The sequence below is a fragment of the Narcine bancroftii genome, chromosome 2 (assembly GCF_036971445.1).
Source record: "Narcine bancroftii isolate sNarBan1 chromosome 2, sNarBan1.hap1, whole genome shotgun sequence".
NCBI classification, from domain to species: domain Eukaryota; kingdom Metazoa; phylum Chordata; class Chondrichthyes; order Torpediniformes; family Narcinidae; genus Narcine; species Narcine bancroftii.
Window position 1 is genome coordinate 228,200,497 of NC_091470.1, and position 26,856 is coordinate 228,227,352.

A 26,856-nucleotide genomic window follows, 5' to 3' on the forward strand; every position below is an offset into this window, starting at 1 on the left:
GATTTTTTGGAGTTTAAGATTTTGGCTGCTTGGCTCCTGATGTTGGGGTAATTAAATATGCAAAGGAACAGAATTTGAGAAGTGCTGGTATGTCAGGTAGTTACACAGTTTAAGGGATTCTAGAAATGAGAGTGAAGGGTCGTGAGAGATGGCAGCGTGACTCGGGCGGGCGGGTGAGCAGCCGGAGAGATGGCAGCGCGACTCAGGTGGGTCGTATTATACACGAGGTAAAATTTTTTCCCCCTCAAAAATGGAGGTCACATTATACACGGAATGCATTATACATGAATATTTACATAAATGCTTAAAAATTGGTGGATCTATACCAATTAGTAATTTTGAGTTCCATTTATAAATAAATTCTATCATAGATTTTTCACCAATTTTGTCCAATTCTATTTTAGCCAAAGCAGTAGATTTTGTCACATCAAACATTGCATTAATAAATTTTAATTGTGCCACCTTATAGTAATTCTGAAAGTGAGGAAGTTGTAAATTTCCTAATTCAAATTTCAATGTCAATTTTTCCAGAGAAACCTTATTCATCTTCCCTTTCCACAAAAATGTTCGTATAACTAAATTTAAATCCTTAAAAGAATTTGGGGTATGAAAAAAGGAATAGATTGAAAAAGATACTATACTCTTTGAAAAATATTCATTTTAATACAATTCACTCTCCCCATCAAAGTAAGTAATTCCATCTTTCTAAATCTTGTTTAATTTTCTCAAATAATGGAACATAATTTAACTTGTATAAATTTTCTAAATTTTTATCAATTCTAATACCTAAATATTTAATCAGATTTTTAGTCCACCTAAATTGAACAATGTCTTTACACTGATCATAATTCCCTTCCACCATTTGCATAACTTCACTTTTATCGCAATTAATTTTACCCAATGTCATGCTATAATCTTGCAACTTTTTACAATGCTGCTAAAGAATTCAGTGGATCTGTTATCTAAATTAATACATCATCTGCAAAAAGATTAATTTTATATTATTCTTTATTTACTATAATTCCCTTAATTTTTAACTTCTTGTCTTATCCATTGTGCTAATGGTTCAATTGCTAAAATGAACAACGTAGGAGATAAGGGACAACCTTGCCTCTCCGACCTTGTTAAGGGGAAAGGCAAAGAAAGTTGTCTATTAGTAACCACTCTGGCCTTTGGACTGCTACATAAAACCTTAATTCAATTAATAAATGTTGATCCAAATTGAATTTTTTATAAAACTTTAAACAAATAATTCCATTCTAATCTATCAAAAGCCTTTTCTGCATCTAAAGATAAAACTAATGCCAGGTCTGATTGTTTTTGAGCACTATGTATTAAACTAATCAGTTTTGCTGCATTATCAGCTGAATATCTATTCTTAATAAATCCAGATTAATGAATTGTCAAATTTATTCAGAATCTTGGATTTTTATGAATATTTATGCTCCATGTTGATGATGAAAAAATTATTTCAAATGTCTTTCTTCATGTAGCACAAGCAGATAGAAATGTATTAATTAGTGGAGATTTTAATTGTTGACCCAATTTTAGATAAATCTACAAAATCCTTGGTTGAAATGAAAATGGCAAAAAAAAAGTGATTGATATTGATGGAAGAATTGAACTTGGTTGATATTTGGAGATGATTGAATCCTTGAGAAAGAATCTATTAATTTTATTATCGATTTGATTCATACTCTAGAATTGATTTTTTTCTTAATCTCAGCTCATCTGCAAGGAAGGATTGAAAATATACAATATGAATCAATGTTAAGAAATGTAAAATTTTGTGAGTTTATATGGAACCAAATACAGATCTATTTGGAGACTAATCTTAATTCAGTTCATAATATACTTGTTAAATGGGATGCGTTAAAAGCTTATTTGAGGGGACCGATTATAGGTTTTTCAGCCAAGATTAAAAAGAAGTATTGACAGGAAGTAGAGGAATTAGAGAAGGAAATTTCAGTTATGGAAAAAACACTGAAAAATTCATCAGAGAAAGATAGGTTAGAATTAGAAAATAAGAAAATGCACTATAATTCAATTCAGACATAGGATGGAAAGATTGATTGACAGGAGTAAACAAAAATATTATGAGCTGGGGGAAAGAGCTCACAAAGTATGGCTTGGCAGTTAATAGCAGAGCAAACATCAAAGATTAAAAAAAATTCTCAAATTACTTATAAATCACAGGATATAAATGATTCTTTTAAAGAATACTATACTAAATTGTATTCATCAGAGACCCTTTCCACTGATGACCCTTCAATGAGGACTGGTTTGTGTTCTCCTGGTTTCCCCTTCCTGAACTTCACAATCATTTCCTTAGTTTTACTAATGTTGAGTGCAAGGTTGTTCGTGTGACACCATTCAATTAGCTGATCCACCTCATTACTGTATGCTTCCTTATTGGCATTTGTGATTCTGCTGACAACTGTGGTGTCATCAGCAAATTTGCAGATGGCATTTGAAATATGCTTAGCCAGAGAGTCATGGATGTAGAGAGAGTAGAGTAGTGGGCTATATACACCACATCCTTGAGGTGTTGATTGTCAGTGAGGAGGAAATGCTGTTACTGATCTGTTCTGACTGTATTCTTCTGATGAGGTAGTCAAGAATCTATTTGCAGAGGGAGGTGCAGAGATACAGGTTTTGAAGCTTGATGACCAGTACTGAACTGCATGCAGAGTTGCTGTTGCAATGTGCCATCATTTTTTAGTTGTTGATATCTCAGATAGCTGTTTAATGGCAATAGTTGGTTATTGATTCTAACTGAAGAAAGTACAAAACTGCATCTGCTGCATCTCCTCTACCACCACTGGGCATCGTTTAATGGCAACCTATTTTAATTCCCTGCTCCATTCCCATGCCGGCATGTCTGTCCATGATCTCGTGCACTGCCAAACTGAAACCATGCATAAATTGGAGACTCAACATCTCATATTCTGTCTGGGCATCCTCAGTCAGCCCCTAGCCCCCTTCACCACTCTCTCCGTCTCTCCCCTTCCCCATATCCCTATTTCTCCTTTCCTCTAGCTCTTTCTCTCTTTCCCTCTGTCTCCTTTCCTCCAGCTCTGCATTCACAGAGCCACCCCACCTCCCCTGATCAATTCTCACTGTTCCTCTCATCCATGTCCAATTATCACTTTTTGCCTGTTGGCCTGTGCTCCTGCCTATGCCCTTGTTTCTCTCCTCCCTTAGTTTTTTTATTCAGTTGCCTGCTTGCTCTTTACTCATACCTTGAAGAAGAGCTCAGATCCAAATGTTGGTTATATATCTTTTCCACCAGTCTTATGAGGATAGATGTGGCAGGCAGCAAATTCCTTGGGAGAACAATGAATCTGGAACACTGTCAGGGTGGCAGTGAAGGATGTGAGCAAAAGCTTTCTGTTCCTGGGACATCTTCATCAGGAAGATGTTAATGGACTGCTGCAAATTTGAGATGAAAGACATTTTACTGCCTCCAGGATGTCGTAGATAACAGTCCATTTGATGTGGCATTGAAAACCCCTGCAGAGGATGCTCTGGGACTTCCAGAAGAAGGAGAACTTAGTGCCACTCTTGCTATTCAAGGGACAGCCATTCTTCACCTTTACAATGAAAAAGAATGAATGGAAGAAACTGGCAACTGACACTGCAAGGGTCAAGATGCAAACAGGCACCAGCAACTTCTCGTTAGTCAGAGGATGAAGCTAGCATGAGCACTAGATGAAGGTAAAGGAAGCGTCAAGACAGAAGGGAGAAAAAGGAGAACAACTGTTATTAGTAAGCCCAGCTGTAGGATGCACAATTCCCAGTGAATCCCAGGTCTGGGAGACTGGAAGCAGTGCAGAGGCTGTCGCCCCCAGCTTTGGGAGACCAGGAGCAGTGCAGAGACTGTCGCAACCCACCCCCCCCCCCCCACCACCCAGCTCCGGCAGATTGAGAGTAGTGCCGAAACTGTCACCCCTCCCCAATTCTGACAGAAGGAAAATACAAGCCAGCCAGGAATTGGAGAAGCAGATCTTACTCCAGTGACACCACCAGCTTTGCCTGAGGAGACCCCACTCCTAGAGGAAGATCACCCCTGTTCCTGTCACCAAATTGGTAGGCATGAGGTCTCAGGCTGATTGAATTAATGATTGTGAACTGGAGACTCCAAAAACCAAAAATGTTGATTAAAATAACAACTCTCAACATGCACAGTGTCAAATGCACTACACAGATGTGACTTTCATACAAGAGTGCTGGCTGTCACAGCTAAAGATGGTGGTTGTGATGGTGGCCTCATGGGTTGGAGGGAGGAATGATTGTCGCACCTCCAGTTTGGGTATCTTGCTGTGAGGAAACACTTCATAATCACTGAGGTTAGGAGGGACATCTCTTCGTGGTGGACCTAACATTCTGTGACACCCCACTCTAGCTGATCAACATGTATGCCACTCACGTGCAGAGTGAGGGGCTGGCCATCTTCCAGCAACTCCCTACTGTTGTTGGCAACGTTCAGGCTGGTTGAACTGGCTGGTGACTTCAACAGCATCATTGATGTGGCTGGATGACCGGCAGTGGCAACAGCAGACTGAACATTCCCTCCAGTCTAGTCATGAAGACAGTAAAGGTTGCACAGCTGTATGATTCCTTCAGCAACCCTGCAGTTGGAGCACAGCCGCAGTCCACCTGGTCGAGATCAGATGGCTTAATCCAGTCTCGGATAGATTTTGTCTTTGTGTCAAAGGCTGTCACAGTCAAAACCACAGATGTTATATTGGTATTCTTCTCTGATTACTGCTCCCTTCACATATCCTGTCACCTATAGGAGGGCCTAAAAGTGGGCAAGGAAACATGAAAGCTGAACCTGAAGTTGCTGATGCCAGAGAAGCAGTGGTTGGACTCCACAGTGGGAAATGACTAAGGATAAAATCAAGAGCTTCTTCTCCTCAAAGGTGTTTGGAGAGCAAGACAGAGTCAGTGGGAAATGAACCAACTCAAGAATGACCTGCATCAACTCCTCCTTCTGCAGTTGAGAAGGGTGGATGTGAGAGAGGAACTTCGAGAAGTGAAGAGTTGGCAAATCGCGCTATTCACTTCAGAATCTTCCAAGATCAACTTCCCATCTAGTGTCTGTACAGTGGAGCAGGATGAGGTGTGCTCATGCTTCATCATCCAAAAGGTTCACAAAATGATCTACAGCCTTAAGGATGAGGAGGCGCAGTCACAGAAGGGTATATAGAGATCAACAGAGAGAATCCCTTGCAGTCAGATCGCTCCAGTACAACCGCAACATCAAGCACATGCACATTGTTCCTGAGATGACTGCGGTGAAGTGGGAAACAGTCAACCACTTCTTTTTAGAATGCAAATTCACTTAAAGTGTGTGGAGAAAGATGCAAATGTCCTTGTCACAGTACATCCCCAGCAGCAGCAGACTTTCTAGCTTATGAGCTGTTCCTGGGGATGCACACAAGGTCAGACATCCAGAATTGATGGAAGACTATCAACTTGGAGAAAGACACACTTTGGTCTGCCTGAAAACTATTGTCTGTCAGCACACGGAGGATGTCGGGGTGAGGGAATGCTGCCGACTGCCACATTCCAGGCTGCAGACGTACATGCTAATGGATGGACTGAGATGGTGCAGCCAACATGAGGGTACTGTGGGTAAGGAGCACAGTCTAGAGCAGGGGTAGCCAAACCTGCTTAACATAAGAGCCACATACCATAAACTTCAGATGTTTGAGAGCTGTAGCAATCACTATCATTGTGAGCAGCAGCTTGTATGATTCCTGTCATAGCCAACATATCATATATGCTGTTGTATAGGACGATCCTGGAATTTCCATCTAAAATGTTGGTTTTGAGCAATGCCCTTTAAATTAGATGAAATACCCCCCTCCCTCCCAAATCTGGCACTTACCGCTGACCAGTGGATGTTAAAAGCAAATCACAATATTTTACTAACAAATTAGCATCCAGTGGTTCTCAACCTTTTTCTTTCCACTCACATTCCACTTTAAGTAATCCCTATGCCGTAAGTGCTCTGTGATTAGTAAGGGATTGCTTAAGGTGGTCTATGGGTGAAGAAAAAGTTTGAAAAATCACTGTTTTAATCGTCCCTAATTGACTCTTTATGTGCACAGTTTCATTACTCCAAAGAAAATTGGCCAATGACAATTTTTCTCAAGCAAAATATTTCAGTAACAATTGGGTCTAGAGCAGTGATTCTCAACTTTCCCTTCCCACTCACATCCCACCTTAAGCAATCCCTTACTAATCACAGAGCACTGATGGTATAGGGATTACTTAAAATGGTATGTGAATGGAAAGAAAAAGGTTGAGAACCACTGAAATTTAAAGATTTAAATTTTATTTGGATATTTTAAAATAAACCACTGTTGGGTCCTGTAACAGGCCGTTTAAATCTGGGTCAAAGTCGACAGCTGTCGACCCAGGCAGATGGACCCCATGGAGGAGCGCTGGCTGAGACCACTGAAAACGAACAGAGTACGAGCAAGGTTACATCAGAGCTGGCGGGAAAATGGTGGTGGTGTTGAGACTTTGTCGTTAAGGTAAGATCTTGTATAGGACCCTTTGTATAGGATGGCTTGATAATCTTATTCAATGGCATGTACAGTATTGCTGCGAGCCGCATGTTACATGTCAAAGAGCCACATGTTGCTTGCGAGCTGCGGTTTGGCCACCCCTGATCTAGAATCTTTTCATTGCCAGGCATTAAGGGGCTGAGACCGAGCAAAATTCTCTCAAATAACAGAGGGGGAGTAATGACAAGGTGTAAATAGAAATGAATGTAACAATGTACAGTGATGGGAATGTATGGATATGAAACTAAAGGTGGAAAGAGACTTTGAATGTTTTTTTTCTGTTTGTAAATACAGAGATACCTTGTATAACAGCACGGGTTTTGACATAACGTGGTTGGTCCCTGTCCTGAGCGGTTGGTCCCTGTCCCGAACGGGCAGTCACCATCCAGGGCAGTCACCATCCTGAGTGGATGGTCACCGTCCTGAGTGGGCAATTACCATCCCGGGCAGTCATCATCCCAAGCCGAAGGGAGGCATCTGACAATCTCCTTCTCTGCGTCTCTACAGCCCTGAGACCACCTTCACCCTCATTCCCTCCTCACGTGACATATTGCGTTGAGGGTTGCAGGCTGAGTTTGCCGGAGACAGGCAGGGGAGCTGGAAATAAAGAAGTGCAAACTAAATTAGATGAATATTTTCTTAAATAAACAATGTTCTCTTGTTGCCAATAAAAATCTTTGTCATTTTTCAGTTTTATATATTCCTTTCATATATTTTGTGGACATTAGGTAAAAGAATAAATAATTATAGGACTGGGATGCATTACATTAAACTACATTGTAATAATACTTTGAACAGTGCAGTTTTTCATTACACTGAACTTGTTTGGAATGTATTAACTGTGTTATGCAATTTATTGTGAATAAAGTTTAGTTTGGTAAAAAAAAATCTTTACCTCCTATAGATGCTGCGAGACCTGCTGAGATCCTTCATCATTTTGTGTTTTTATGTCTGCAGGCTTTCATGTTTCACTCCTATACTCAGTACTTTGATGTATGAAGGCCAATGTACCAAAAGCTCTCTTTATGAGCTTTTGGTGCATTGATACCTTAATGAAGGGTTCAAGACTGAAACGTTCGTTATGTATCTTTATCTTTGCTATATTGCACTGTTGGACCTGCTGAGTTTCTTCAGCATTGTGCTTTTAGCTCTCTTTATGACCTTATCTACCTGTGATACTATTTTCAGGGAATTATGCATCAATATTCTCAGATCCCTGTGTTCTATCGTACTCCTCAGTTCCTTACCATTTGCCATGTACATCCTGTCTTGGTTTGTCCTTTCAAAATGCAACACCTCACACTTGTCTGCATTAAATTCCATCTGCCATTTTGCAGCCTATTTTTCCAGCTGGTCCAGATCTCTCTACAAGCTTTGAAAGTCTTCCTTGCTATCCATAGCGTCACCAATCTTTGTTACATATAATGATGAAATGCCAATTTGTAAATTATTTTTACTAACTGTTTAATTTTTTTCAGTTAATGCAGTTAATAAACTAAATACTGAATTCTCATGATCTTCACATTGCAAACAAGTTTTAATAGATCAATACAAGTACTTAATGCAGAAAGATATTGTGCAATATGACTTTTATGCAAAGGTACATCCTATGAACTTTCAAAGTAGGATAAACATTTGTGAATTTTGTGGTGTTATCCAATCACTTTGCAACCAGCTTTTGATTCATGTGTATCTGCCTTTAGAAAATAAAAGGGAAAAAAAAGCCTCCTTATTTCCTGAACAGTTGATCTGACTAAAGAATCCTTCCTCCTTTTAGAGATATAAATGTGATCTGAACACAGCTAACACCAGACATCCTGGTCAGAGCTCTTATCCTTGGTTACAACTATCATTTGACAGATATATTGAATCAAGTTAAATCTTACTTTTGACTAGTTTTCTTCACCACAATTGGTTATTGTAAAAAGAAGCAATTCTTAATTTCTGAGATACCATATAATACTGGCACCAATGTGTAACTGTGTACTCTATAAGAAGGTGCCCTTTGTTGTCTTTTGAATGGACACTTTGGAAAGGTGCCCCATGCAAATTTGCCTCAAGGCAGTAAAGAACCAGCCACCTGTATGTAAAATGAGAAAAGCTGAACAAGGTATTATGTACAGAAATATTTATTGAAACAAGTTCTCATAAAACATCCATCCACTTGTCCAGAGGTCATATTGAACACTGATTTTGCATAAAGAAACTAACTTTATGTGGTCTTTATACATATTTTCCTCATGAAATTAGAATTTTTAAAACTATATACAATAAAACCCCTGGTATCCAGCACCTACAGAGAATGGTGGATGCTGGATAAGCGAGTTTTCGGGTTGCTTGAGACTCACTCTTACAATGCATAACTACTACACCAGCATTAAGAATAAACAGTTTAAAAGACAAAAATACTATACTGTTATATTGAATAAACTTCACTTGCATAAATATATAAACCTTAAAGCAGTTTACTTCATTTTCAGTCACATTCTTTGAAAACACTTAAACATTGCTCTATAGCCACTGAAAACACGAAATTATGACACACACAGTTGCAGGTAAATCAGAACTAGTTTACTTAAGTCACATGTGTATTCTTTTAAAACACAATGAACCATGCACACCACATCATGATGTTATGACATCCTGTGCCAGTTCACTAGAATTTTGGGAGTTGTAGTTCTACATCCTCCCCCAGGAACATGCAATTCTGCCAGGTGAATAGTTTGAAAGGTGGTACTATCCTCCAGCCGACGCCCTTTTAAATACACCATGAATGAATAAGTTCAAAGGAAATCGGCCCGGAATAGCAGTCACGACACTGCTGTTATAATAAAAGGCCATCTGTAAATGTTCCTCTCGAACTGAACATTCATTTTTTGGTGCCATTCATGGGTATATTGGAACTATTGACTGCTGTGAGTTGGAGGTTAGGAGCAGGATAACATGTGTCCACGATCCTGTGTCCACCAAAAATTTATGTTAGGATAGCTGATTTTTGGCCATCGCAGCTATTAACCATGGTCAGCCAGGGTATTTCCTGAGAACTCACAGGATAGCAGGCTACCCAACACCAGTGGTAAAACAACCAGGTGTGGGAAGTTGTGTCAACAATAGAGATGCTGGATATGGACTGCTTTGATGCAGTGACATTGTGCAAAGACCGTTTGGTGTGTTTTTTTGCCAGCCACAGGACGTCTGCCTCTGCAGCTACTGCCCTGGGGTCTTCGAAAGAAATCTGTGATAATAAGAGTCTAATATCTTCTTGCATCCTCTCCAGGAATTGCTGTTCAAATAACATATCTGGCCGTTGGCCGGATGCCAGGCACACCATTAGTTTGGGTGGGGCACGGTCACCCAACTCCTCCATGTGAACAGTCTGGTGGCCCTCTCTGCATGGGACATGCCATAATCAATAGCAGGAGCGCTTTTAGAGTGTCATACTTGCACTCTCCAGGTTTCGGTGGATGGCGCAGGACGTCACTGACTCGCTTGACAATGGCTTGATAATAGCGAGTTGCATCCAGCCATCCAGAAGGGCAGTAGCTTAACAACAACAGCTTCAGTATCCATATGGTCCAAAAGCTCGTTTTGAACCCGTCGGGGTCACCAATTATAGCCACTGAAAATAGAGTGGTGGCTGATTAACACAAAATAACAACACACACAGTTGCAGGTAAATCAGAACTCATTTACTCGAGTCACACACGTATTCTTTTAAAACACCGAACCATGCTCACCACGTCAAGATGTCATGATGTAATAACATCCTGTGCTGGTTTGCTAAAGTTCTGGGAGTTGTAGTCTATTTATAACACCGCTACACCTGGATCTGCAGGTTCCTTCCCCTCCACGGAGCCGCCTGAAAGTTGAACAATAACATCATAATTTAACCTCCCCCCACCCCAAGTTTACAAATAAAGCTGTACTAATGTACTGAATAATATACAAATAAAGATAAAGAATCTTACTAAGCAGGGATAAGGAGACACTTTCAGAGTCATTTCAACTACAAGCAGCAGCAACCTGCTCCTCATCCTGGTATTCAACTCAAATTTATTAAAACTTTTTACAAACAGTCACTATGAATAAAGCACAACCAAGGTACTCTGATGGCTGAATATTTGCTCTCCTCCTCAGCAAAGCTTTATATTTACTTCAGATTTATATTTACTTCAATTTAAAGCTTTTATTCACATTTTTATTTATTCCTATTTATTTTAATTTTTAAAATGTATTTATTTTTCTCAATTTTTTTTGTCGGTTGCTGGTTTGAATTCTAGATAACAGGTATTTTACTATATCTGTATATTCATATATAAATATCCTTTTATCCGAACATCTTAAACCATGGAAACTAATAAAATAGAATAATTTGCAAGAACAAGGAATTGATTATCATGAATTTTCTTTCCTTTTCCCATATCTCTTACCTTCCAGCTTTGCATCATCCCCCTCTCCTCCTGGCTTCATCCACCTACTGCAGTGTTTCTCAAACCTTTGTCTTTCAATTATAAATGCAAGATATTTTTTTACACCAATTATATCTTACCCCACAGAAATTACATAGATCAGAAACAGAAATATGAGAGATGTGTTTCAGATGTGGGACTGAGACAGGAACTTTTCTACATGCTATGTGGTCATGTGTGAGGGTGAGGCCATTTTGGCAAGACTTCACAGAAAAATTAACCAGGATGACAGGAGTGGCCTTCACGGGGGGCTCAGAGCCATATCTACTCGGTAATTTAATGAAAATTAGCAACAAATTGAATAAATATCAAATTTCATTTATAAAAATAGCACTGGCTGTAGCAAAAAAAAGTAATGTGATCACTTGGAAGTCTGATTCCCCTCTACTTATAACATGATGGACTGGAGAAATGAACAGCTGTATACCTATGGAAAACATAACATAATTTAAAGAATACATATGACACTTTTGTAAAGATCTGGCAGTCATACCTGGACGATATAGACACCCAAATACAGTAATAAAAAAGGACTGTAAATTCACTATTCTATATATATATATATATATATATATATATATATAAACATGGTTTCCCCAATTGTATTCATTTTATTTGAAAGATATGTAAGCTCTGACGGCATGCAGATTTATGTGTATGGAAAGGGGAGGGAGGGAGGACTGTTTTGTTTTTGTTTGTTGTTGTTTATAAGAAAAAAATTAATATATTGTGATATTGATATTTAATTATGTATATTTGAAACAAATCAAAAATAAAATTTAAAAAAACCTTTTACTTTCCACTTAAATACCACCTTAAGTAATCCATTACTAACCACAGACTGCCATAGGTGATCTGTGGTTAGTAAGGGATTACTTAATATTCGTTATTGTGTGCTTAATAACAAGTCAAGTCGGCATTGAGGTAAACCAAATAAAAGACTTTACTGAACACAACCAAACATGATAAACAGGATAGGGAGAGACAGAGCCTACAGTGTGACATCTGTTCCCTGTTGGTTCTTGATTCAACTAACATGCCCTTGCAGTGCTCACGCATACGCAGTGCGCTGTTGCGAGTACTGTGGCTGCAATGTTATTGTATCGGGTGCAGAGCAGCCGATTGCAGCAACTGTTTACATCCCCTTTTTTGAGCTACTCCCCCCCCCCCCCCCCCCCCACCAGTTCAGTCCCAATATTTTGGGTTCAGCTTACAGATATGCCCAGCACGTATTTTGTAATAGTCCTCTATGATGTGGAGGCTTGGGGCACTTTATCCTGATTGTCTCTACTGTCCATAGTCTCAAGAGCATTGTCCATGTCTTCTCTTGTGCTTACTGGGGGGACTCACATCGAACCTGGGTTCATGTTCCAAATCCAAAAATGCCAATTTGTCTGGGTTGGTTTGAGGTGAGGGTGGCTCTCTTACTGGGAGGATATGTTGTCTGTTTCTCCTCTTTATTTTCCCCCTTAAAGGAACCAGGTACAACCTGGATTCCTGGCAACTCATTTCCACTATACCTGGGCAGTCGTGACCTTGTGGAATCTGCATCTGTACAACTTTCCCTTCGGTCTTTGGGACGAGTGGTCAGTTGGTTTTATTTTGTGCCAGCCTTCTGTTTAGCAGCTGGGCTTTGACATCCTGTGGGACCTTTGGTTGAGGCTCCAGGAGTCTCCTTGCCACTGGTAGATTAGTCCTGGGCTGCCCAAGGTGGTGTCACAAGGAATGTTTCTTAAGTTGAGTAGGCTGAGAAAGATGTCTGTTTTCTCTCTGTGGAACTTCTCCATTAGCTGCTTGGCACTTCCCAATCCTCTTTTAACCAGCCCATTTGATTGTGGGTTTTCTGGGGTGCTGGTAATAGGGGGTGACGTCCCATGCTATCACAAAGTCGCGGAACATCTGGCTGGTGAATTGTCTGCCATTGTCCGAGAGAAGTGTATGAGGTGCTCCATGTACCAAAAAGTGCCATTTCAGTTTGGTGATGACGGCCGCAGGTCTATCTCGAATCAGTATGAGTCTATTAGTACTAGGTACTGGTGGCTTTGCCATTCAAAGATGCCGGTAGCCATGGCCGACCAAGATAGGTCAGGTACTGGGTGCAGCTGCAGTGGTTCTTTTTGCTGTTGTGGGTTGGCCCTGTTGCACACCCAGCAGGACTGTACCTCATCATCTATGTTCTCTGTCACACCTGGCCAGAAGACAATGTCCCTGGCTCTGCATTTCATCACTTCTGCACCAGAATGCCCTCTGTGCAGGATCTCCATGTACGTATTCTGCAGTGTGCTAGGGATGACTGCTCTTAGGCACTTCCTGATTATCCCTTCATCAATAAGCAGTTTGTCGTGGTATGGAAAGAAGGGTAACACTGCTGGTGGCAGCCACCCTTAATGAAGGTACCCAGGATATTTTTAGGGTTGTGTCTTCTGCTGTGCATTTTCTTAGTTCATCCAGCTGGCCTGAAGATATATGGGTTACCTTCATAAGATCGACTTGCTGGACCATGCATTTTTTGGGAGCCCGCGATAAGGCATCGGCTAAATGCATTTCCTTACTGCATTTGGGTACAAGAGAATGTGGTAACTTCATGTGCCTGAGCATCATATATTGCAGTTTCGTTGGTGCTGCATGAATTGGCTTGTTTATTATGGTCACCAGAGGTAAGTGGTCAGTTTCTATAGTGCCATCGCATAATTATTGAATTTTAAGCAGGCGAAAACCACTGCCAGAAGTTCTTTTTCAATTTGACCATACCTTGTTTCCCTGTCTGTGAGTGACTTGGAAGTGTACGCCACTGGTCTTCCATTCTGCAGGCATGCTGCCCTAAACGATATTGTGAGGCATTGCAGGTCAGCATCACCAGTCTATGTATGTTGTAGTAGGTGAGGACTGGAGAACAAGACACGTGTTTCTTTAGAGCATCGAAGGCATTTTGTTGTTGTTTGTGTCAGGCCTATTTGATGTCTCCATGGGTCAACTGTCTGAGTGGGGACGTCAGTTCACTGCATTTGGGGATGAACTTGCCCAGGTAGATCACCACGCCCAGGAACTGTTGCAGGGCAGCCATATCTGCTGGCACCAACATTTCGCTTATGGCCCTTGTTTTGGACGGGTCCGCCTGCAGGCCCTTGCTGGTGAACATAGGACCCACATAGTTGATTTAGATGGAACCTGAAATTGCGGGGGTTGAGCCGTAGGTTTACCTTCTGTGCCTGGTCAAACACCTTCTTTAGGTTGGCATCGTGCTCTTCTAGAGTCCTGCCACCTACTAGTATATCGTGGACTATGATGGCACACGGGTACCCAGCAAAAATTTGATCCATAGGCCTTTGGAATACCTTGCTGGCCAAATTGAAGCTAAATGGCATCCTCAGGAACCTGTATTGACCAAATGTGGTGCTGAATGTGGTCAGTAGCAATGAACAGTAGTTGAGCGAGACCTGCCAGAATGAGTTCTTTGCATCCAGGACAGAGAATAGTGATGCACCGGGCATCTGTGCGGCAAGCTCCTCTACAGTGTACATGAGTTGATGTGGTCTTTTCAGGACCGCATGGAGGTCTTGAGGATTTATACAAATTCAGATTTCCTGTCCATCTTTTTCTTGGTGGCCACTTTGGAGGATCCCCATTCAGTTGGTTCTGAGACTGGAGTGATGACACCCAAGTCCTATATTCTGTCCCGTTGGCCTTGACTTTACCCTTCATTGCTACTGGAATGCAGTGTGCCGGCTGGACTATGGGTCTTACCTCTGGGTCAAGCCACATGGAGTTCATTACCAGCAGTTTCCCTGCTTATCTTTGAAAAGTTCACTGTACTCAGAAAAGATCTTCTGTGAGAAATCATCCTCTAATAGGCTTATCTGATGGATCTCTGTGCTGAATGAGACAAGCCCCATGTTCATGCACGCACTGATGCCTAGAAGAGGCATGGCATCTTCACGGACCACATAGAAGGTTAGCATCCTTGTACAAAATAATGCAGTCATGTCGTACTGCTGGTCTGGATTCTGCAGCCTCCAAAAGCCACTAGGCTCATAGCCTTGATGCATGATTTGACTTGTTCCATTTTTCTCAGCCAATTGAATGTCCCCAGTGACATGGCATTGCATTTGGGCCTGATGTCAACTTTCATCTCGCTATCTTGCCATTGACTTCTATAGACACGAAGGCTTCGTTGCTACCTCTGATCTGGGTTTCTGTTGTGTTGCCTTCTGTCCTTGTGGTGAGCCCGTTGACATAGTACTCATCGTCGGGGTCGCTCCCTCTCTGCTCTGGTTCCAAATGGTCGATGGTCTTCCTGGGCCTGGTCCGTGATGCAGTCTGCTGCTGGGATCCGCAGCATCTGCTGAAGGTGTTTCCATTTGCTTCAGTTCCTGCACTGCTGGCTGAATGCTGGGCACATCTCTCCTCGCGGTATGTGATCTCCTCCGCAACTGCCGCATCCTGTCCTGTGTGTGGGGTGGCCTGTCTGGCTTGGTTATCTCTTGCTTCTAAACTCCAACCACTGTCTGCTCACTGGTCCTGCCTGTATTGCATTGATGCTTGTGGCTAGCCTTTTACTGTTTTCCTCGGTAGTTTCATACACCAAGCACGTTGCGATGACCTTTGCTAGTGTCAGTTCATTGACTCGCAGGAATGCCTTCTGCATATTATCATTGCAAATGCCACAGACCATTCTGTCTTTAACTAATTAATCGCGAAGTGTGCCGGTTCTCGTCCTGATTTTTAAATCATTGACATATGAGTGTATTGACTTGCCAGGCTTTTGGTCTCTCATGTTGAATTTGTGCCTTTCCATTGTCACATTTTTCTGAAGGTTTCCCATTTCTCTGAGTTTATGCTTTAAGCATTACATCTGGGCTGGTAACGCGGTTCCCATCACATACTTCACCTGCATACACAAACGACCTCTCCCTTTCAATGGTTTCAGGGCCCGCTAAATTTAACAGAATGTAGGCCCTGGTGTGGGCAGGCTTGTCACTATGAGCTGCCGCTATTAATATGTCATATTCTTGTTCAAAGATACGCCAGTTTTTTGCCAGATTTCCATCAAACATGAGTGGGTTGGGGTGCCTGAATCCATCTACCATTATACCGACTGTGCAAAATGTGGTTGTGGTTTCTCACTGTAACCGATTTGCGATTGGAAGACTTCAGGCTTGGGACATTCTTGATCCCACTTCTGATACCATGTTCGTTATTGTGTGGTTAATAACGAGTCGAGACGGTGGGTAAAGTAAACCAAATAAAAGATTTTACTGAACACAACCAAACATGATAAACAGGGTAGGGAGAGAGAAAGCCCATCGTGTGATATCTGCTCCCTGCTGGTTCTCGATTCAACTAACACGCCCTCGTGGTGCTCACACCTGAGCAGTGTGCTGTTGAGAGTACGGTGGTTGCAATACAATTGCATCGGGTGCGAGCAGCCGATGGCAGCGGCTGTCTACACTTAAGATGGTTAAGTGAGTGTAAAATAAAAGGTTGAGGACCACTGGCCTTCAAATTACATGCACTGTCTATAATTAACTCTTAATCTTCCTGCCTTCAGGAACTGATTGGATACAGATGAGATGGATAACTGGATGGTACATATTTCAACTGCCCAAATTAATGTCAGACATTGCCTACCAATGTTATAGAGCTAAATGTTGTGTATTAACGTATGTGTTGTGTGGTTTAATGTTAAAAAGTGACAGTTTGCCTTTGAGAGCCAAGGTGAAGGTGGACTGCTGAGAGTGTGAGTGAAAGAGAGAGAGAGACTGACAGACTGACTGAGCATGTGCAAAAGATGATTTTGAAATTTCTGGACTTGGAAGACAAACCACAACTGGGTGTGGCTGTAGAATGAAAGGAAACCCAAGCATGATTCATTGTCTAAGAGGCAGTTTGGAATTTTGGGCATTTTTTAAAAAAATGAAGATTCCGAAGGCAGCCAGAAGGATCCGGAACAAGCAATTTTTTTTCTCTCTGCGAGCAACACAAGAAGACCACTTTGAATTTGGTGCTCTCTCTCTAAAAAAGATTTTTTGGCTTCAGTTTACCAAACAAACTGAATTTTGTTTACGATTTTTACTTTGATTGCAATTGAAGTTTTGTGAGTCTTATGTGTTTTGTGTTTGTTTTGTGTCTAAGTTTTTTTCTGTGGGCAGGTTGGGGATATAACTTAGATTTTGATTATATATGTTATATTTAGGCTGGGGAATTTATCAGTTTTACACTGTTATAGAAATTTTTTGAAGGTGAAATTTTGTTAATAAAATAATTGTTCATCTTTACCCCTATGTGATATGCCTTCTTTGTGGTTGCTAGTTTGATCTTGTAACATAATTTGGGGGAATCATCTGGGATCAAACCAATTTGGAAGATTTAGGGGCGATTGACTTGTGCTTAGTTATCAGTCATCTGAGTTTGGCTCAACCTCCAGCTTGAAATTAAAAATAAATGGTGAGTGTATAAATCACCAGCAGAAAAACCAGTTCATAGCTAACCCTTCAGTGGTTAATTTAAAAATGGCTAAAATGTCAGAACTGATGGTTATAGTTGGCAAGATAAAACTTCTTACAATAAGAACTGGGATGAAAAAAAAAAGGAAATTGCCTGAAAGATTGTTAAGTACTATGTAGGAAAGGGGGTATTTGAAGAAGCTGCATTAGAACAGTTTCCAAATGAAAAAACTTCAGAAGAAGTAAAGTTGGCTTTGAGAAAACTAGAGTTAGAGGAAAAAAGATAAGCAGAAGGGAAAGCCTAACGGGAAGCAGTAAGGCAGGCAGAAATGGACGAAAGGACAGCGGCAAGGGAGAAGAGAGAGAAAAACAACAGAAACATGAGCTAGAACTAACTAAATTGAGGCAGAGCCTAACCCAAGGAGAGGGAGAAGCCCAAAACCCATGTGCTGGTCAGGAGGAGAGGTTTCTGGTCAGTAGAGAAGTGAGGTTAGTTCCTCCATTTGAGGAAGCTGAAATAGACCAGGATTTTCAGCATTTTGAGAAAGTAGCTGTAAATTTAGAATGCCCACCAGACCAGTGGTCACTCCTGCTACAAAGTGTTCTTAAAGGGAAAGCCCAACAGGTGTATTTGTGTCTCACTGTACAACAAGCAGCTGATTACAACTTTGTAAAGCAGCTATACTCCGATCTTATGATCTAGTCCCAGAGGCTTATAGACAAAAGTTCAGGAGTTTAAAAAAAGCAGCAACCCAATCTTACCTGGATTTTGCTTATAGGAAGGTTGTGTGTTTTGATCGGTAGTTTGCTGCAATGGAAGTAGAAAATAACTTTGATTTATTGGGGGAAACCATTCTGATTGAGGAGATTAAAAATTGTGTTCCTGATGATATTCAAGTGTACTTGGCAGAGAAAAATATAAAAAACTTGGCAAAAATTGGTAAATTTGCAGAGGAATATGGTTTAACCCAAAAGCCTAAATGGATACCAGGGAAATCTTTTCAAAGGAACCATCCTGATGATCCAAGTAGAGTAGAAATAAAATATAGAAGTGAGGTTAAAGGAAGAGAGGAAGAGAAATGGGTGAAGGAAAATTTTTCGAGTGTTATTTGCCACTATTGTAAGAACCCAGGGCACATGATAACAAATTATTCTGTACTGAAAAGGAAGAAAGAGAAAGGGGTGGTACCAACTGCCTGTGTTCAGAATGAGAAAGTTAGGGATATTTTTAAACCATTCATGACTGAAGGTTTTATTTTGGTTAAAGAAGGATCCAATCAAGTGCCAGTTAAAATCCTGCGGGATACTGGAGCAGCCCAATCGCTTGTAATAAGCAACGTTTTGAATTTTGGTGAGGAGACCGATACTGGAGATGTGAATTTAATTAAAGGCATTGATGGAGAAGCAGAGCCTATACCTTTGCATAGAATAATGATGAAATCAGACTTAGTTAATGGCCCAGTTACGATAAGGATAAGATCAAGTCTGCTGGTGGACGGAGTTTCTCTTTTGTTAGGAAATTATTTAGCAGATGTTCTGCGGTAAAACTCACAAGTAAGTCATTGGTTTATGAATCCAAAAAGGATTTGGAAATCTACCCTGCGTGTGTCATTACTAGAGCCATGCCTAGAAAAAAGGTAGAGGTAGAAAAAGTTTGTGATGATCCTGTAGTGGAGGCAAGCATTGAGGACAAACCTAAGGATCCAGCTTTGCTGATGTCAAGAGAAGAATTAATAGCCAGACAAAAGCATGATCCTGATCTTACTGGGATAAGCGATAATATTCTGTCTAACCAGGAGATTTAAACTGTGCCAGTAGGTTACTTTGTTCAAGCTGGAATATTGATGAAAAAGTGGAGATCAGAAGTTATACCTGCCAGTGAAAACTGTGTGATAATAAGGCAAGTTGTAATTCCTAAAACTTACAGGAATGAAATATTAAAGTTGGTTCATAGTACACTTTAGGAGGTCATTTTGGAGTTAAGAAGATGGTAGAAAAGATAAGGAAACAGTTTTATTCGCTGAAATTAAGAAAGGATGTTTTGAACTTTTGTAGAACCTGTAACACTTGTCAACTGGTGGGCAAGCCTAATCAAAGACCACCAGTGGCACCTTTACAACCAATCCATGCTTTTGGGGAGCCCTTCTCAAAAGTGACAGTGGATTGTGTTGGCCCATTGCCAAAAACCAAGGCGGGAAATGAATATTTGTTAACACTTGTGTTATTCAGTAGACCCATTCATCAGGGGTACACAGAGCTTTCTTCTCATCAGACTGTGCATAGAAGATTTTCAGTCTGTCTGGAAGGGAGCGTAATTATCCTTAACTCGCAAGGTTGAGTTGCGATCTTTTAAAACACAGTGTCGTAGAGCTTGAGAGCAGCAGGGAGGAGATGAGGAGCATCTTGTGTTCTTTTATAGTCATGATCCCTTGTCACATGCACATGCACTTCGTGTCACCGGTGATCCCTTGTCACATGCACTTCGTGTCACCCATGTCACACAGCTCTCTGTGCTTACCCATACTGCCTTCCAGATTGCATGGGAGAGTTCATCCCTGGCTGATCTTAGTGCCATCTTGTCTCCTGTCCTGAAGGCAATATCATGAGCTCTGAGAAGTGTCCAGACCTCTGCATCCAATCATGGTTTCTTGTTAGCCCTGGTTATGAAACATTTATTATCTGTGTCATCACTTGCTGATTTTGCCAGTTACTGAGTGTACTCCTCGATATTTACATGACCATTGTGGGTGGCCACCTCCCTGAAACAGCTTCAGTCCGAGGTCTCAAAGCAGTTCTGTAGTCCCTGCCTGCCCCCCAACACTCCCCCACCACATCTTGATCTTCCTATGAATTGGCTTCATTCATTTTGCCAAAGTTCTATACACTGAGGTTAGCAGGGCAGATATGTAACCTAGGTGGGGTAAAGAACAGCATTGTACACACTGGGGACATTGGTGGTATGCGAGTGGAAAATCACTGCTCTCGACCCCTGAAATATTTTGCTTGAGAAAAATTGTCATTGACCCATTTGCTTTGGAGTTATGAAACTGTGCATATAATGAGTCAAATACGTCCAATTAAAACAGTGGTTTTCAAACTTTTTCTTCCCACCCACATACCACCTTATGCAATCCCTTACTAATCATAGAGCATCTATGGCATAGGGATTACTTAAAGTGGTATGTGAGTGCGAAGAAAAAGGTTGAGAACCACTGCTCTACTGAGTTACAGAGAGAAGTCAATTGATACAGAGCAAAGGCAACATACTTTTACTATTGTGAGGTTCATTCAGGAGTCTTATAATGGCAGGAAAGAAACTGACCTTTAATCTGGTTGTTCATGATCTCATGCTTGTGAATCCTCTTCCACACTGAGCAGAACAATTCCCATACTTCACAGCGATACACCCTCACAGCACACTTTCACTGGTGCATCTCTATGTTTTTAAGGGATTTTCCTCAGGTGTCTGTGGAAATAGAGGTGTTTGTGCACTTGACCATTATGTTGACATGGATAGACCAGTTACTGGAGATGTTTAGTCCCAGAACTTAAAGTTCTCCTCTATCTCCATCTTATCACACCTGATGCACACTGGGGAGTGAACTCCAGTCCTCTTCCAGAAGTCTATAACCAGCCCATTGGTGTTGCTGACACTGAGGGAGTTGTTGTACTAGCACCACTCCACTAATCTCTCTATCTCCCTTCTGTTCTCTGACTCATTCATGTCAGAGATCCTGCCCTTGACAGTGGAGTGTTTCACTAATTTATATAGTGCTCTTTATTTGCCCCTGTGCTCAGAGTTTTAAATTTGTAATCAAACAATTCAAATATGGTTAAAGAGCATATTCCAGATTTTATTCAAGGGTATTTGCGTGCATTTTGGTTTGACCATGTAGAAATTACAACACTTTTTATACATGGTTCCTTAATTTCAGGGCACCATAACATTTGGGATGTAGTAATGATATGTATATTAAAGTCATTATATTTAGTATTTGTTACATATTCTTTGCATGCAATGACTCCTTGAAGTCTGTGATAGACATCACCAGGTGGTGAGTATCTTCTCTGGTGATGCTCTGCTAGGCCACTACTGTACCCATCTATAGCTCCTGCTTATTTCAGGGGCTTGTCAACTTAAGTTTTCTCTTCAACACCTGGAAGACATGCTCATTTGGATTTAGATTGAATGACTGATTTGTCCATTCAAAATGTTCCAGTTTTTATCACTGAAAAACTCCTTTGTTGCTTTAGCAGTACGTTTAGGATCATTTTCTTACTGCAGGATGAAGCGCCATCCAATGAGTTTGGAGGCATTTGCTCAAACTTGAGCAGATAAGATGTATCTATATACCTCAGAATTTATTTTACTACTGCCATCAGCAATTACATCATCAATGAAGATAAGTGCCTGTGGAAGCCAAACATGCCTGTGGAAGCCAAACACTCCCACCATTGTGTTTCACAGATGAGGTGGAATGCTGTGGATCTTAGGCAGTTCCTTTATGCCTACACACATTGCTCTTAACATCACTCTGATGCAGGTTAATCTTTTTTTAAAAATATTTATTTAATTTTTAATCATATAAAAAACTACATCGATATAAGCATATTGATATCAAATTACATGTGAATATTTTCAACTCTCCCTCCCAACTTCCCTTCCTAACCCTCCCCCTTACTAAACTAATAATAATAATAAAGAATAGATAAGATAAGTATAGGAGAATGTCAATCTAAAAATATAAATATAAATTGATATAAATTATGGAGCAGAGGTTTACCCATCAGACCAGATATTGAGAGAACTTTAAATTTTTAAACCAACACTTTTTATATATGGGCTCCATATTTTCAAAAAGAAATGATATTTATTGTGTAAATTATGTAATTTTTAAAAAGTGGAATACATTAATGCAATTCTGCATGCAATCTCTCTAGCTCTAAATCTACATCAGATTTCTATGTTGTAGCAAAACATTACTTTGAAACAGCTAAAGCAATTTGTAAAAATTCTATTTGATACACAGTTAATCCCATTTTAATACAAATACTTTTAATATCTCCCAACAAAAGGAGGCCAGCTGGCTGCTAGGCCCACCAGCAGGTTTTTGTCAGTGGCCGTGGTGTCAGGGTCTGGGCCGAAAAATTTACCCGGCAGGGAAAGCAGTGCGCCATAGACCACCTCCGCTGCTGGACCCAGGGTAGTTTGTCCGTACAGTCTGATCCAGAGAACCTGGCCATAAGCGATGCCTTCAGGTGTCTGTGGAACCTCTCCACTAACCCGTTGGACTGCGGATGGTATGCTGTTGTGTGGTGGAGCTTGATCCCTAGGAGCTTCGCCATCTGAGTCCACAAGGCAGATGTAAACTGCACCCCTCTGTTGATAGTGATATGTGCCGGGACTCCGAAATGGGTGATCCATTGGTTGACCAGAGTCCTGGTGCACGTCTCTTTGGAGGCCTCCTTAATTGGAATGGCCTCCGGCCACCTTGTGGCCCAATCCACCACAGTGAGGAGGTAACGAGTCTCCTTGGACACCGGCAGGAGTCTGATGATATCAACATGTATGTGTAGGAATCTGCAAACCACCGGGTCTTGTTCTGGATGGGGACTCACATGTGTTGCTGGACTTTGGAGGACTGGCATCTGGTACAGTTCCTAGCCAGTTCCGCCACCTCCTTCTTCAGCCCGTGCCACACAAACAACACCATGACCATCCACATGATTGTCTTGACCACTGGGTGAGTGAGGTCGTGGATCAGACTGAAGACTTTCGCCAGCATGCCTGTTGAGACATCACAGAGGAATGTGTCCGAGCTGCTGGGCACCCGGACATCCTTGAGTTTGAGGCCCGAGATGACGGTCCGCAAGGCCTGAATATCCGCATCATTCCTCTGTGCCTGAGCCAGTTGCTCTTAATCTAGTCCGGGCACGAGAGTGTTGATGGCTGGATGGGAGAGCGCATCCGCCAATACATTGTCCTTGCTGGCCCTGTGTCGGATGTCAGTCATGAACTCAGACACGTACGATAGGTGGCGCTGCTGTCTGGCGGACCACGGATCCTTGGCCATTGCCAGTGCTTGAGTGAGGGGCTTGTGATCCATGAAGGCTGTGAACGGCCTGCCCTCGAGGAAGTAGCAGAAATTGCGGATGGCCAAATACAGTGCCAGGCGCTCCTGATCGAAAGCGCTGTATTTGAGTTCCGGCGGGCACAGCTGCTTGCTGAAAAAGGAGGCCAGCAGGTGCCATTGTCCAGCAAGCCACTGTTCCAGAACAGTACCACTGCCGTAGCTGGAGTGCGCCATGTGCGCCTCTGGCCGCGGGTGCACCAGCATGGTGGTTCTGGCTAGAGCCTCCACTGTCATGATGAAAACCCTGTCCACCTCCTCTGACCACGATGAAGTCTTTTCTTTGATGGCCATGAGCACGAACAATGGGTGCATGGTGCACGCGGCTCTTGGATTGAAACGATGGTAAAAGTTCACCATTCCCGCAAACTCTTGGAGACCTTTCAGGATGAAGGGCTTGGGGATTCGTTGAACAGTTGCTACCTTCTACGGCACCGGCGCAGCCCCAGCTGCCAAAATGGTGTGCCCCAGGAATTGGAGGGACTCCTTGCCGAACTGGCATTTGGCCACGTTGACCGTGAGGCCGAAGTCCGTCAGCCGGGCAAAGAGTGTGGGGAGGTGGGCTTTGTGTTTGCCGCAATTGTGACTGGCAATGAGAATATCGACCAGGTAAATTAACACAAAGTCCAGGTTTTTCCAACTGTGTCCATGAGCTGTGGAGGTTGTTGAAGAAGTCCTGTATGTGGGGCACTGGGTACCTGTTGGGGGTGGTTGTGTCGTTCAACCAACAATAGTCCCCACATGGTCTCCAGCCCCGGATGATTTTGGGACCATATGGAGTGGCGATGCCCAGGCATTGTCCGGGTTCCGGACGATTCCCAGTTCCTGGAGCCTGGAGAACTCCTACTTTGCCTGCTGGAGCTTCTTGGGCGGCAGCCGTTTGCATCTAGCATGCAGCAGATGGCCCGGTGTGGTGATGTGGTGGAAGACCCCGTGCTGGGGGAGGGCGGCATTGAATTATGGCTCTAAGATGGCAGGGAATTCATGGAAGGTATTGTCAAACCCATCCCTGGCAGTGGCTACGGTGGTGATTTCGGGCTTACAGGCTTCTGCTGTGTCCAGTCGGGTGGAGTGGAATGTTCGGGCATTGACCAGCATTTTGCCCTTCATGTCAACCAGTAGGCCGTGAGCTCTGAGGAAGTTGGCCCCTAACTGCGCATTGCGCACGGAGGCTAGGACGAACCTCCAGTGGAACTTCTCCTTCCTGATCTGGATCTGTGCCTTGCGGGTGCTGTAGGTCCTGATGGTGGAGCCATTGGCCGCCCGCAGGGTTAGACCTCGTGATCGGGTCTGAGTCTCTAATGCTATGGGGGGCAGGACGCTGAGCTCGGAACCCTTTGTCCACCAGGAATCAGCAGTCGGTGGATCTGTCCATCACATGAAGGAGGCTGTTTGTGTGGCCAGCCGTCGCAGCCATCAACGGCAGCTGGCCTGGTCATTTCCCTGAAGCCCGCAGGGCTGGCGGCACTTATGGGCTTGCACTCCCCAGTGTTGGTGGTAGAAACACCAGGTCGACTGGCCCTCCTCTGGCTTGGTCTTGGGAGCAGCTTACGGTCGGCTGGCTCCTGGTTGTGCCACCTGGTTGAGGGCTGCCTCCTTCTCCCTCTTCGTGCGCCAGAGGGCATCCGGACAGGCTGCTGCTCTCCTCAGGTTCAAGAAGTATTCATCTGTGAGGAGCAGCTCGATGTCCTCCGACATCTGTTCCAGGAATATCTGGCGGAAGAGAAATCAAGGCTTGTGGTCTTCCACCAGGGCCAGCATTTTGTCCATCAGTGCCAACGGATTACGGTCCCCAAGCCCATTTAGGTGAAGGAGTCTGGAAGCCTGTTGCTGGGGAGTTAGCCTGAAAGTTACAAGCAGCAGGTCTTTGAGGGCAATGTACTTGCCCGTAGCTGGGATGTGGTGGATGATGTCATCAACCCTCGCTGCCGCATCTTTGTCCAGAGCGCTCACGACATGATAGAACATCGTGGCATCTGAGGAGATGTTGCGGAGTTGAAATTGTGCTTCCGCCTGCCCATTCCACGTTCTCAGTAGGTGGGTCCAAAAGGGGGAAGCTTGATGGAGACAGCGTTAACCTCTGCTGAATCCATGGTGTTTTGAGTCTAAAAAACCCTGATGGGTTTTCTATACCAACTCAAGCCAATTTCCCTTTCCATAAAAATGTCCTAAGTGTAGAATTTAAGTCTTTAAAGAATTTTTGAGGAATCCCATATGGAATTGATTGAAAAAGATATTGAATTCTTGGAAAACTTCCTCACCTCCAGACCACAATGAGTGAGGATTGGTAAGAACATCTCCTCCACATCTCCTCAGTACTGGAGCACTGCAGGGCTGTGTTCTTATCCCCCTGCTCTACTCATTTTCCACCTCTGACTGTATTGTTCAGTAGGACAAAAACACCATTTACAAATTTGTTGAAGATACTATGATAGTGGGTTGTATTAAAAAAGGCAATGAGTCAGCATTCAGGAGGGAGATTGAAAACTTGGCACCAACAATGACCTTGCACTCAACGTCACCAAAACCAAGGAGTTGATTGATGACTTCAAGAAAGGAAGACCAAGGGTAAGTCCCAGACCCAAGCAGGTGCTACACTGGAGACCCAGTTTATGTGTATGTACTAATTTATTTGTTACATGGTATTATCATGTCTGTGAGTGGTGGGTGCTAAAGAATTTAAACTCTCATTTCTTGGTATACCTTGCCTGTGGGTGGTAGGTGCTGAAGAGGTTAAAACCTTGTTTTTTGGTATACAGTGTCTGTGGGTCGTGGGTGCTGACAAGTTAAATCCTCATTTCTTGGTATAACCGTGCCTGTGGGTAGTGGGTGCTGAACCAGTTATCCCTCGTTTCTTGATTTTGCACATTGCCCCTGAGATGGCTGCTGTGGAATGGAGACAGTTGCCCACCTGTTTGCAAAATGGATATTTGCTCAGCTTGTTGTGAAGGATGGAAGGGTTCTTGACACGGTTCATCCCCAGCAGCAGCAGAGTACTTTCTGATCTATGGGCTGTTCCTGAGTACACACTCAGAATTAGACATCGAGAGCTGCTGGAAGATCATCAACACAGTGAAATGCACTTTGGTCTGCTCAAAACCTATTGATTTTTCAACACATGGAGATGTTGATGCAGGAATACTGCTGATTGGGACAGGAGTACGTGCTGCAGGAGTACATGCTGAGGGATGCACTAATGCTTGGCGCAGTTAACATGAATGCGCAGTGGGGA

The 26,856-nt window shown here is 42.5% G+C and overlaps 1 protein-coding gene across 1 annotated transcript in view; it reads left to right on the forward strand.

The window, feature by feature from the left end:
• The window catches only part of grhl2b (grainyhead-like transcription factor 2b), a 580,987-nt gene that overhangs the window by 133,884 nt on the left and 420,247 nt on the right, over window positions 1-26,856 (forward strand). The window contains exon 2 of the mRNA XM_069920439.1: window positions 6,391-6,548. Coding sequence (XP_069776540.1) covers window positions 6,436-6,548 — 113 coding nt within the window. The 5' untranslated portion in view covers window positions 6,391-6,435. The remainder of the gene's footprint in view (window positions 1-6,390; window positions 6,549-26,856) is intronic.